Source organism: Ochlerotatus camptorhynchus, unplaced genomic scaffold (assembly GCF_037179485.1).
Source record: "Ochlerotatus camptorhynchus isolate MF236.1 unplaced genomic scaffold, CSIRO-AGI_Acam_v1.1 ptg000493l, whole genome shotgun sequence".
NCBI classification, from domain to species: Eukaryota; Metazoa; Arthropoda; class Insecta; order Diptera; family Culicidae; genus Ochlerotatus; species Ochlerotatus camptorhynchus.
The window spans coordinates 99341-113480 of record NW_027040978.1 but is presented as its reverse complement, the minus strand read 5'-3'; the positions used below and the strand labels follow the sequence as shown (position 1 = coordinate 113480).

General features: G+C 42.5%; 2 protein-coding genes across 3 annotated transcripts in view; both read right to left on the bottom strand.

Annotated features, from left to right (window-relative positions):
- The window catches only part of LOC135712558 (probable serine/threonine-protein kinase tsuA), a 466235-nt gene that overhangs the window by 393669 nt on the left and 58426 nt on the right, over positions 1-14140 (bottom strand). The window lies entirely within an intron of this gene.
- On the bottom strand, positions 1099-5442 carry LOC135712583 (uncharacterized protein K02A2.6-like). The gene is made up of 4 exons (XM_065235539.1): positions 5188-5442; positions 3405-4260; positions 2673-3344; positions 1099-2612 (listed from the first exon to the last, which is right to left on the bottom strand). Exons 1-4 carry the CDS (start codon positions 5440-5442, stop codon positions 1099-1101), a joined length of 3297 nt encoding a protein of 1098 aa, XP_065091611.1.

Here is a 14140-nt window from a genome sequence, read left to right as displayed (position 1 = left end):
ATTTCAACGATATTAACTATTTTTTATTTATTGAGGAAAACTTCTTCCAAGCTGAAGTCAAATCAACTATTTTTCTTCACTTGCTCAACAAATTTTCTCACCCGCTTGATACGATCTTTATTTTGTTGCTATGGTTATCCTCAGGGGTGGCCCGACGGTTGACGACGCGACGACTGCGATACCCGAGTAGAAAAGTTCGGACTGGCAGTGTAAGCAACATTCTCCGGGCCAGGAACTGAGCTGTCTTTTGTAGGTCGACTTTGATGTGCGCACTGCAACTGTGCTCACCTTTCCATCCGGCCCTTGGTAGATCTTCTCTACAACTCCTTTCGGCCTCCTTGGTGTAGCGATTCGTCCACTATCATCACTAGCTCACCGACGTGATAATCGTGGTAATTCCTGTTGTCTGACCACTTGCGGCTTCTGATCAACTCCGGACGGAACGAGGCTATTAACCTGCGCCAGAAACGATCCACGTAAATCTGAGAATGCTTGTAGGCAGCACGACAGTTAAGATCTTGTTCATCAAAGTTATGGCAGCAACATGTTTGGTGTTATCGGTTCAGGGTCCAGGGGGTCATCCGGAAAGGTCTGTTGTTTACGGTGTTTATTGTCTCGCACAAAGCAGTACGCAGCACCAAGTCCGTAGGGTGCCTGTCCCGTAGCATTGCACGAACGGCAGTCTTCACAGAGCGTACTAAACGTTTCCAGCAACCTCCGAAATGTGGAGCACCAGGTGGAATAAACTTCCACTCAACACCTCTGACGCTCAGCGAATCTTCAATCTGCGGCTGATCCAGAGTTCTCACCAGTTTCTTCAGTTCAGCATCTGCACCAGTAAAGTTGGTACCGTTGTCGGTCATGATGCACTGTGGTAAGCCACGGATGGACATTGTTACGACGCGTTGTTCAGAGGTGGTCGTGATAGTTGATCACTGTAAAATAACATTAACGCGCACGTAAACGATAAAAACTACATTTATTAAAATACGCGACTATCGTGGTAGAAGGTTAACTAGACAATCAAAAGGACAACCTAAATTTAGGACGGTATCCGGTTATGCTGGCGATGACGTCTATCGTATGACAGCACAGCTGTCAACGATGAGCCCAGCAGGAAAGCGATGGAACGTTATGGCACAGGCAGTGTTCCCAGCGCTTCTGTTTCGGTTGCCCCAACATCTCCCCTCTAGAACCGATGATACAGGTTGAAACTCTGGGCGGTCTTCTAAGTCTCGAAGAACGCCTTGGTAGCTGTACTTTTGGCTGCACCGTTGGTGTGCTTGCAGCAGCCGATTCGAAGCTGGAAGATGTGGTACTCGAAGACGAGGACGATGGCGACATGTCCGTGCTGGTAGCCGGACTAGTAGGTGGAGACAACGTTGGCGTTCGAATAATGTCGCTTGCAGTCGTAGTTGCTGGATTCCACGTATCGAATAGAGCTTGCAGCGGAAGTTGCTTATGCTTCGATGACTGGCTGGATCCAGGACCTTGATTCAAGCAGACTGACGTTCTACTCCTCAGCTGGTTCAGGTGCGATCGGACTAAGCGACGACTATCGGTCAACACGTTGTACATCACTCGTCCTACTCTTTCGATAACCATTCCAGAAACCCAGTTCCAGGTGTTTTTGGTGTAGATCTTGGCGTAGATCTTGGCGTAGACAAGATCACTTGGACTGAAGGACCTCATACTGGACTTCTTCTGGTCGGCCGGTGACGATTCCGGCGGTGGACGTTCTGGCGATGGACGTAGCAGTTCGAGACAGGTGCGTAAACGTCGTCCGAACATGATCTCCGACGGGGATAGACCTTCTGGCGCTGACCGGTTAGGTGTGCTTCGGTAGGCCAGCAAGAACGTATTCAAGGCTTCATCGGTCGAACTTCTCCCCTCTTCAAGCTTCTTGATCGCTCGCTTGAACGTGTCGACAAATCGCTCTGCTTGGCCGTTTGATTGTGGGTGAAACGATGCAGTTGTTACGTGGTCGATTCCATTCGTCTTGCAGAACTGAGCGAAATCCGAGCTTGTGAATTGGGTGCCATTATCTGACACCAACGTTTCCGGCATCCCCAGGCGCGCGAAGATACTGCGAAGGATGCTGATCGTTGCAGACGTCGTGATGCGACGTGTACGGATGACTTTCGGCCATTTCGCAAATGAATCCACGGCGAGAAGATAGTAGTCACCGTCGATAGGACCGGCGTAGTCCACATGAACACGTTGCCAAGGATGTGTAGGCTTGGGCCAGGGCACAGGGGTCGCTGCTGCTGGTGACTTTGCTGTCAAGGCGCATGGTGAACACGCCTTCACGTAATCGGCGATCTCGCTGTCGAGCGATGGCCAATAAACGTAGCTTCGGGATAGCGCCTTCATCCGCTGGATTCCGGGGTGCCCCCGGTGGAGTTCTTCGAGGCATCGCTTGCGTAGAGGACACGGAATAACAAGCCTTTCGCCGAAGAGAATGCAGCCCTGTACCGTGGTGAGTGATTCACGATGGAGGTGAAAGCGAAGAAGTTCTCGATCAGCGTCACTGGACAGGGAATTTGGCCAGCCTTCCTGGACGTATTGGTGGACCTTCTTGAGCACCGGATCCATCTTGGTGCTTTGTTGTACTGTGTTAAAACTCAAAGGAAACACGTTAAAAGACTCACATACTACTGACCTCATGTCACTCTCCAAGGAGACGGAAGCAATCACGAAATCTTCGTCGGGTTTCGCATGGTGGTTGATGAGACGAGAGAGAATGTCGGCGTGACCGAATTTGTCCGTGGCCACGTACTCCATGACGAAGTCGTACATCAACAGCGTCAGAGCCCAGCGTTGCAGACGGTTGGCAGTATACACCGGGATGCCCTTCTTGCTCCCGAAAATGCGTAGTAGTGATTGATGGTCGGTTTGGAGGAACTTGCGTCCAAATATCATGCGGTGGAACTTGGTTACCGCATAAATGGTGGCCAATCCTTCACGGTCCGTTTGGCTGTAGTGGCGCTCGGCCGGTGCCAAGGCTCTCGAAGCATGCTGGATGACTTTGATTGTACCATCGGGAAAACGGTGACTGATGGTCGCTCCCAGGCCGATTGATGACGCATCGGCCGAAACGATGATCTCCTGCTTGGGATTGTAGAGCAAGTCCGACGATAAAATGGTTTTGAACCTATCGAACGTCTTCTGACACTCCGCCGTCCAAACGAATTTGACTCCCGTCTTCAGCAGTTCGTCCAGTGGATAGCGCAGAGCTCGCATATTCGGTACGAATTTCCCGTAGAAGTTTACGGCTCCGAGAAACGACCGAACTCCCGACACGTCCGTGGGTGCTGGCATGAGCTTTATGGCTTCGATCTTGGCTGGATCGGGACGAACTCCATGGTGGTCGAGTTAGTGTCCAAGATATTTAATCTGCTGACGTCCGAAGGAACACTTCTTGAACCGGACTGTGAACCCGAACTCTTGCAGACGCTGGAAAAGTGCGTTCAGGTTCCGGCAATGCTGTTCCTTATCTTCTCCGCCCACTACGATGTCATCGATGTAAAAGCAAGTGTGCTTTAGACCCGCCAACATGGTGTCAACGAGTTGTTGGAACGCTCCCGGCGCAGCTTTTACTCCGGGTGCCAGTCGGTTGACTTTGTAGATGCCACGGTGGGTGTTGATGGCGAGGAGCTTACTCGTTGGTTCGTCGACTTCAAGTTGCAGGTACGATTCCGACATGTCGATGATGCTGAATACCTTGCAGTTGGCAAGTTTGACGAAGATGTCTTGCGGCAATGGCAACGGGTATTTGTGTGGTTGGAGAGCGTCGTTCAAGCCCGTTGAGTAATCACCGCAAATTCGGATACTGCCGTTCGACTTCCGAACGACTACAATCGGAGCAGCCCATTCTGAGTAGTCGATTGGTGTGATGATCTGCAAGCGCTCGAGACGGTCCAGTTCATCATCGACAATCTGGTACATGGCGTACGCCACGGGACGTTTTGGACGAAACGCTGGTCTTTGTCCTGGCTTGAGGTCGAGCTTCACTGTTGCGTTGGTGCACCGTCCGAGACTGGTGCTGAATACTTGCGGATAGGCGGCCTTGAGCCGCTCGACGATGGAGGAAGAGGAGTTGTTTACCTGTCGACAGAAGACGTTCATCGGAACGGAGTCGAGTTGGAATGCTTCCACCAAATCCAAACCCAGGATGTGCAGATCTTGCGCGACATCGAAGATCGATCCCACTTGCGTTACGTCATTGACGGTGATCGAGCAATCAAACTCCGAAAGTAGCTTCAGAGGATCGCCCGATGCGGTTTACGCGTTCACTGACGGTGGTCTGGTTGGTGGTTTTCCTAACTGCTTCCAGGTCTCAGTTGATACTACGGTGATGTCCGAAGCAGAGTCGAAATGTAGTCGGACCGAAACCCCGTTCAAAAACACAGGAACAAACTTTCTTCTTCCACTCACATTGTTCACAGCGACTTGTACAGTCTTCGTGTCCACAGTCACTGTTCTTGTTCGTCTCTTCACCCGCTCCGTGGGGACTTTGTTTCACTTTCGCAGTACCCTTCTTTGTGTCCGTATTGGGTACACTTCGCGCACTTGTGGTCTTTATATCCACAGTCCCTTATGTAGTGCATAGCTCCGCACTTCCAACAGGGACTTGGTGGCTCTTTCTTTTTCACACACTGCATTACGCGACGAAGATGATGCACCAAAATTTTCGTACCGCGATCGTTGCTGCTTCCGGAACCGCTGCTTGATGGCGTTCACTACGCTGCTGGATCCCTAAATCATCGCAGTGTCATGCCGAAGATTCAAGATGCGTTGGCATTCGGAAGACAACTGCTCGAGAGTGACATCCGTCTTCTCCTCGATGCGCGCCAACAATCGGGTTCGGATCTCTGCATCGGACTCCGACTTCAAACCGCAGACGAAAATCAAAGCCTTAAATTGCTCTTCCAAGAGATTTCCCAGCTCAAACTCAACGCATGTTTTGTTGATTAGGCAGGTGTAGGTAACAAAATCCTCGGTCGGTCCTTTCGCTACTTGGAGGCATCGATAGCGTTTGCTGATGATCGATTCCGCTGCTCCAAATAGGCCTTTGAGCTTACCTACGGTCTCTTAGAAGGTGAAATCCTTGGATGTCTTCGGCAGTATGAAGCTGCAATAGCGCTCGTGCTCCGCGATGCCAAGTTTCCGCATCAATAACCTCACTTTTGCTTGGTCATCCAGCCGCGAAGCATCCTTTGCGAACAGCTCTTCATAGCGCGAGAACCACTTCACTTCAAACGACTTTCCATTATCCTGCACACGACCTCGCAGACGGATGATTCCGACATCCAGAAACGGCGAATATGTTTTCAAACGACTATTGCTTTTCACGAATCCAGTCTGCTTCAGACTGCGCAACTCTTCACAGAAAATTTCCAACTGTACCTTCCTGTACCAGGCACTCTTAGCTTCATCCATGTCGTTCACGGAGATTGTCAAACATCTAAGCTTTTCACACTTTGGCAGTGCTAAAATCTTTCGCATTTTCAGATAGTATGATGTAGATCTAATCAAGCGATTGAAATCAGAGAACCTCTCAATATCGGGAAGGTCAACCAACTCAACTTCAACCACGGTACAGCACATCGGATCCACGAAAACATCAGCAATCACTTCGGTATGGAAATTTACCAACTCAGAAGAGGACATCTCTAGCGGTTCATTGTTCGGCCAATGGACACTATCCCGATACAGAGTAAGCACCCTTCAACCATTCATGCATACGACCAAACCTGGAGGACTTCGTATTCAAATCAACTACGTTCAGCAGCGATGGAACCCAATGCCACAGATCAACTCCATGACAATTCTCCTTAATTTTCATGACACGAGAACCAACATACGCCGTGAGCTTCTGACTCGTCTTCAACCAACTCAAGCAGATTTTAGAATCGGTTCAGAAGTACTGCATATTCACTTCTATTTTTAATTCGTCTTGAACTACCTTCATCATTTGACTTGCAAGAACACACCATTGAAGTTCAAGTCGTGGTACCGTCGATGATTTCAGTGGAGCAACTCTTGCCTTGGCATACACCAATGCAACGTGTGTGTTTCGACGATGAACCATGTAAATCACACATACGAAAGCCTTATCGCTTGCGTCGCAGAAAGCATACAGCTCAGCATCGGCAAAGGACGATACCTCCGGGAAGTAGCACCTCGCAACACGTATTTCTCCCAGCTGAGAAGTTTCGCTCAACCACTCCATCCATTTCGGGACCAGGCTATCAGGAATTTCGTCGTCCCATCCGGATTGCAACCGCCACAGTTCTTGGAACATAATCTTCAGGTGTATCGTAATCGGACTGAGTAAACACAATGGATCGAAGATGTTCATCATAAACTTCAGCAGCTGCCGTTTGGTCGGCACCGTGCCACCAGTACGGAACTTCTTATCCAGTTTTGGAAATCTTCAAAATTCATCTGAAAGAAGATTGAATAAGGCGCTGCAAGGTGAAGCGCGCATGACCGTGGACTCACTGCTTTCATCTCCTGAAAATGTACAGCAGATCATGAGGATGCTGAAATCTAACTTTGGACGCATGGAATGGGTGGTGGTGAATAGATTGGAAACACTGAGAGGCCTGGAGAGCATCAAGGAGGGAAACGTCGAGTCCTTGCGTGTTTTCTACAACGCAGTGATTGGAACTCATCTCACACCTAACTAAAAAACTGCCTGCATTCAGCAAGCAGATGTGGGGTCGACACAAGGCCGTAATCGACTTCAACAGTTTCTCTCGCTGGTTGGAGGATGAGATGGATAATCAACTCGCAAGTCTCAATCCTGTCTTCAGTGCCAAGAAATCAAACATCCCACCGAAGCCGAAGCAGATTGTTCTCAACGTCAACAGTCGTCAGGCGGAAGAGACAGCGAAGTGTCCGCTATGCTCGTCAAGATCGCATGCTAGTTTGGAGAAGTGCTAGCAATTCCGCAAGTTATCTGTTGCTCAACGTCGGTCTGCTGCTAATTCTTGCAAGGTCTGCTACACCTGTCTGAGTGCGGATCACACAAGAAGAAGATGCAAATCCAAGAAGATGTGTCAGATCTGTGAGAAAAATCATCACGAACTGGTCCATAATAATGAACTTCCAACGACCACCGCGTCTCGCCGACCGGATACTCACGACAGCCAGATGAACGTATGCAACGTGGACGGTAAAAACGTCAACACACTGCTCCGAGTGGAAAAGGTGAAGACTGGCAGTGCTAGCAGCAGTAGTGTTTTCAAGTGATTCCTAACTTAGTGACGCCGGTGTTGTAGTGGTAAGCATGATAACCTCTCACCTCAGCAGGCCTGGGTTCAATTCCAGTCGGCGCCGCCGGGATGTTCTGAGGCATAACATCTCTGATCACGCCTTCCTTTGGAAGGGAAGTAAAGCCGTTGGTCCCCGGTTCATTAGTTGATGGGTTGATAGGTAGGGTCCAGGTGTGGGAGCTCTGGTTCACTTCATATTAAATTGACTCAAATTTTGTAGTTCATATTCACTACAAGTGATTCCAAGCTTTTCAGGTGTGATTAACTTTATATTCAAGCGATTCTAAACATTTCAGTTTGAATTCACTTCATTTTCAAGTGATCCCAAATTTTTCAGGTCTGATTTACTTCACATTCAAGTGGATCTAAACTGTTCAGGTCTGGTTAACTTCAATATTCATGTGATTCCAATCTTTTCATGTCTGATTTACTTCATATTAAAGTGATTCCAAAAATTTTAGGTTCGCTTCATTTTATTTTCCAGTGGTTCCAAATTGTTCAGGATTGATTCACTTCATGTTCAAGTGATTTCAAACTTCTCAGATCCTGTACATTTCATATTTTTGCATGCACATTAGCACCACGTAGTGACATAATTCTGAAACGAACTAGACACTACCCTCTCAGCCATAACCTTCTGAAAAACTTTGCGCAGATTTGTAAATTTTTTTCAATCGATTGGCTTGTTTAGAATTAAAATCCATCCACTACTGAAAGATTTATTAGTGGTCAAACCCTAACCACTTTTCGTAACGCGGCCAATTTCGTTTTTTTTTGCCCAAAGACGTTATCCTACGTCTAGAGCGCAAATATCAGCTACAGCCACCCGGAGACGAACCAGCGTTCGGCTGAAAGTCTCCTTAATATAGATAACTAACTAGCTACAGCTATAAAATATGAAAATATATCCCAACGTATGCAATTCAGTTTCTTGGTAATTCTACTGATAGGCAGATTAACTTATCGAGTTTTCTGGATTTGCTATAAAATCTTGGCATCCTTTGAAATTTGCATTTTTTCGGCATTCCGTTCGGTCCAAAATGCCTATTTATGTTACCCTTAAGTAATAATACCACCCATCCCACCGGTTCTCACCACTCGCTTCGCACCCCGAACACTTTCCTCCAACGGGTCCCCGGTGGCCGCACTTTGCATCATTCACACTTTTTCTCTCCAGCTTGCTTCCTCGTCTCGGCTCTCTCGTCCATAATAAATGAGCTAATTGAATTGATTTATTTACTTCCCTGGTAGGTTGGTATGAGCGAACGAACATACTCTCATGAAGCTCATTCACGCGCGCGCGCGCGCGCATTTTCTGGACCCAACCCGGGAAATGGTAACAGCAAACCGTCAACCAGTACAGACTCCGAGAAATTCAAGCCTCACGAATCATGAAAGTGCCGCTTCAATTGTCGACTCTGCCCCAACCGTCCTGGCATATGCACAATACGGCCACCCTACAACCCGCAGCCTTCGGCAGATTCGGTCGCATTTAAATATGCCTCCTCTATACCTATGTAGGCACACACTGCAATGCTCTGATGATGGGGTGGGCTGTGGCCTGTGGACTATTTTTTCTCGTTCATTAAGTGAAACCGATCTTACCAACAACGACGACGACGACGACGACTGCGCGCCAATTATAAACCATACGGTTCCTGCTCAGCTGGAGCATTCCGACCGAAATACTTGCAGGAATGGGCATGCAAAGCGTGAGCGAGAGAAAGACTGAGTGGTGATTGATTACTCCTGCCATCTTTTTGACTAGTTTGACTATCACGTGTTTCGGTGCGGAACGAAGGGGTGCAGGGGAAATCAAGAAGGGCACTGTGACTAACGAATTAAGGCAAAAGCTGACGAGCGTGAAGTGCTCGTCGTTCCACGGAGGATCACCAGCCATCCATCCATCCATCCGTCCATCCGTCCGTCTATCCAAGCATGTGGATCGCACAAAACCACGTGTGGTATTTCAGTCGAGCGATATTTCAGTGTTGCAAATTTAATTAGTTCATGCTGGTCACGAGGATGCGATGGAGCTGAGCGGGATTAGGCACGTTTTTAGTTTTCACTCGTCCGGAGTTTGTCGGTTTGCGCCCACGGCGAAAAATTCCCGCCCGAGTACGTGAAAATTTGTTCTGAATTATATGGGCAACTGCAAACTGGTCTGGTGTGGCGTTCACTGAATTGCTAGCGAAATAAGGATATTTATTTTTACACCGGCTTAATCGAATAAACTTCAAAATTGATGATTGAACAATTGTTTTCATTTGACTTCGGAAATGGAAGAGCGAGGGGTGAAATTGTAAATTTTATCAACACACTGAATGCGAATGCTTTTGAGATGGAAGTAACTTTCTGAATTTCGGAGGATCGAGCGCTTTTCGTTAAGTTCAAGTCGGAGGTGTGGATGCTGAATGCTTTTAGGAACATCTGTGTTGAATTAGAATCCATTACTCGGATGTAAAGGCTGTGAAGCTGTGTGTGTATGATTTGCCACCTGCGGTCTCAGATTGTGATCTAGTGTTGGTGCTATGCAATAAGTGAAGCGTGTCATTTCGGGGGAAATTATCTGCGGCACTGGATTTCGACATGCACACCGGTGTATGCGGTGTGTATTTGAACGTGAAAAATGTAATTCCCTCTCGCTTAATTTCCTCAATCGGGTGCGGAACATTATTTTAGACTGGTTCAATAGCAAGTGTTTCTAAGGCAAGGTGTAGGGGCATCGAACTTTTTTTTTTTATTTTTTTGCTATTGAGGCTTCCAGTATTGGTTTGCCTTTGGCATGGTGACCAGCAAATCCCGATTAGCAAATTCCCGATTGGGCGATATAATTAAGCATACAATCGAATACCGAAGAGTAGGTTAAATCAGTTGAATGGGTAAGCAACGTCTAAAGAAAAATTTTAAATCAACGTCAAACTGAAATCGTTACACGATTGACGAATTTGATAACAAATTTGCTCTTCAAAAATATGTTGTTACAGTTTGGATTTCATTTCCTTAGCAGAACATCAATGCGAATATACGTTTTGATTTCAATAGTAAAAAAGTACATCAAATTGAGTCCTCAGTTTGTTCTGATTGATAGCAGAATTAGTTTGCAATGCGACAAAACGACCAAAGCAACCTGAGTAATTATTATCAGCGACATCACAGCACCAAATTTAGTTTTCAATTTGCCTTCTTGATCTTGATGTTGGTTTTGCGTAAGAAGTCTTCAATATTTGTCTATGTTTTAACTATCTTGAGAATTTTGTACAGGATTTTATTGGATAGATCTCAAGCAATTCCTTTAGAGTAATACAAGTATTTTGTATTCGGAGGAAATATTAGTTACTTTATTGGGAAATGATCTAGAGGATTAAAAGTTTTCCCATTCAAACTAAATAATTCTTTAAAAGTTGTGTGCAACGTTAAAAACCTCTTTCATATTTGAACACTTGAAATCGATTGCCGGAAAGTTAAGAAAAGATATCCAACGTATTAAAATTCCTGGAGACACCTAATTTAATTGTTTGATTTTCCACAAAACAATTATTAATATTGGTACATCGGTCTATTTTTATGGGGTTGATTTTGAAATTTTATTGAATTTGGTGATTGAAAAATAGAGATAAGAACGTTTTTCCATTGCACAATAGAAAATTGACTAATTAATAGTTAACCAATTGAAAATTTGCCAATTGAAACATTTTTGAACAATTTTTCATTAAACAATTGATCATTGGGCTATTGAAAATTTATGAACTCAAAATACGTAGCTAGGCTTTTTTATTGTGTAAAAATAAAGGTTTTTATTCATCACCTGAAATAGCTTCTTTTTCAAAGCACAGCAATATTTTTTTCGAATCCGTAGGCTTTCATCTCGATTTTTAAATTGAGTCTTAAAGCAAAATAACTTCACTGTATGACACTAAACTGAAAAATTGACAGCTCGCTCCCACGCACAAAGATGATGATTCTGGCTAATGTAATCGCACGTATTTAAAATAATTTCAGTGTTCCAAAATTGATGAAAAGTTGGATTTCAATTGACGCAGATAACGAATATGCATTGCTCTAAATACCCTTACAGAAACTAATTGAATATATGACAATAGCGAATTTACCAATAGAAAATAGACTAAGTAAAAATTGTACAGTTGAAAATTGGTTTCCTAAAAAATGTGCACTTGTAAATTTGATCATTGAATTGAACATTAAAAAAGGGCAGATAAAAAATTAACAATTGAAAATTGGACTATTGTAAATTGGACTAATGAAAATTTAACAATTGAAAATTGGACAATTGAGAATTGGACAATTGAAAATTGGAAAATTGAAAATTGGAAAATTGAAAATTTGACCATTGAAAAATGGCCGGCGCTACTGGGTCTGGGTTCAATCCCAGCCAACCTCAGCGGGATTTTTCTGAGACATAAAAATCTCTGGTCACGTCTTCGTTCGGAAGAGAAGTAAAGCCGTTGGTCTCAGCCCATGTAAATTGAATGGGTGCGATATCCTACGCAGGTGAGGAAGCTGCCTTCCTGCACATTCGAATGCCGTCAATGGATGGCAATCGATGTCCGTCGGTGATTGGCACTAGATTGCGGAACAGAAACCGACGTTAAATAAAGGAAAGAACAATTGAAAATTGGGCAATTGAAAATTGGAGATTGATAATGGGAAAATTTAATTTGGAAAATTGATAATTGGACGCTTGAAAATTGGATAATTTTAAATTGGACTTTTGAAAATTGGATAGTTTAAAATTGGACAATTGAAAATTGGACAATTGAAATTGGACAAATGAAATTTAGACAGTTGAAAATTTGGACAATTGAAAATTGGACAGTTGAAAATAGAACAATTGAAAATTGGACAATTGAAAATTGGACAATTGAAAATTGGATAATTGAAAATTGGACAATTGAAAAATAGACACTTGAAAATTGGACAATTGAAAATTGGATCATTGAAAATTGAACAATTGAATTTTGGGCAATTGAAATTGGACAATTGAAAATTGAACAATTGAAATTGGAGATTGATAATGGGAAAATTTAATTTGAAAAATTGATAATTGGATGCTTGAAAATTGGATAATTTTAAATTGGACTTTTGAAAATTAGACAGTTGAAAATTTGATGATTAATAATTGGACAATTGAATTTGGAATGTTAAAAATTTGACGATTGAAATTGGATAATTTAAAATTGAACAATTGCAAATCCGACAAATGAAAATTTGACAAACGACAATTGGACAGTTGAAAATTGAATAATTGAAAATTGGATATTTGAAAATAGAATAATTGAAAATTTAACTACTGACAATTGGACAATTCAAATTGAAAATGTGATAATTGGACAATCAAAAATTTGACGATTTATAATTGGACAGTTGAAAATTGGATCATGTATTACTGGACAGTTGGAATTTTAACAATTGAAAAAAGGTTGATAATTGGACAATTTAAATTGGAAAATTGATAATTGGACACTTGAAAATTGGACATTTGAAAATTGGACAATTGAAAATTGGACAATTGAAACTTGAAAAATTGAAAATTGGACAATTGAAAATTGGACAGTTGAAAATTGGACAATTGAAACTTGGAAAATTGAAAATTGGACAAATGAAAAATGGACACTTGAAAATTGGACAATTGAAAATTGGACAATTGAAAATTGGATCATTGAAAATTGAACAATTAAATTTTGGGCAATGAAAAATTGGTTCATTGAAAATTGAACAATTGAAAATTGGACAATTAAAAATTGGACAAATGAAAATGAGACAGTTGAAAATTGGATGATTAATAATTGGACAATTGAATTTGGAATGTTGATAATTTGACGATTGAAATTGGTTAATTTAAAATTGAACAATTTAAAATCCGACAAATGAAAATTTGACAAACGACAATTGGACAGATGAAAATTGAACAATTGAAAATTGGATATTTGAAAATAGAATAATTGAAAATTTAACTATTGAGAATTGGACAATTCAAATTGGAAATTTGATAATTGGACAATCAAAACTTTGACGATTTATAATTGGACAGTTGAAAATTGGATCATGAATGTCCAGTGTTGGAAATTTAACAATAGAAAAAAGGTTGATAATTGGACAATTTAAATTGGAAAATTGATAATTGGACACTTGAAAATTATATGTTTGAAAATTGGACAGTTGAAAATTGGACAATTGAAACTTGGAAAATTGAAAATTGGACAATTGAAAATTGGACAGTTGAAAATTGGTCAATTGAAAATTGGACAATTGAAAATTGGACAGTTGAAAATTGGACAATTGAAAATTGGACAGATGGAAATTGGACGATTGATAATTGGACAATTTTATTTATTTGGATAATTGAAAATTGGATTGGACAATTGAAATTATAACAAATGAAAATTTAATAATTGACAATTGTAAATTGATAAAATGAAAATTTGACAATTGAAAAGTAGACGATTGATAATTGGACAGTTAAAAATTGAATCCTGATGAATGTGGGCGTCTTAGTGGAATACCTGTATAATGAGAGAGAGAAGGATTAGTATTTTCCATTTAATTCCACTACTTTATTTGCTTATCCTTGACAGATACGCGTATTTCGTCTACAATGTGCAGACTTCTTCAGTGTCTTGTACTAATACTCGACTGGAAATTGGAAAATTGAGAATTGGACAGTTGAAAAGTGGACAATTGAAAATTGGACATTTGAAAATTGAAAAAATGAAAATTGGTTAATTGAAAATTGGATCATTGTTAAAATTTAACAATTGAAAAGACGAGTGATAATAGGAAAATTTAAATTGGAAAACTGATAATTGGACAATTGAAATTGGATTGGAAAAATAAAC

Coding starts and splice junctions, on each gene's coding strand:
- LOC135712583 (XM_065235539.1), bottom strand. CDS start 5,442: ATGGATGAAGCTAAGAGTGCCTGGTACAGGAAGGTACAGTTGGAAATT. Junction 4,261..5,187: donor GGCTGGATGACCAAGCAAAA/GTGAGGTTATTG, acceptor GATCCTCTGAAG/CTACTTTCGGAGTTTGATTG. Junction 2,613..2,672: donor TGCTTCCGTCTCCTTGGAGA/GTGACATGAGGT, acceptor GTTTTAACACAG/TACAACAAAGCACCAAGATG.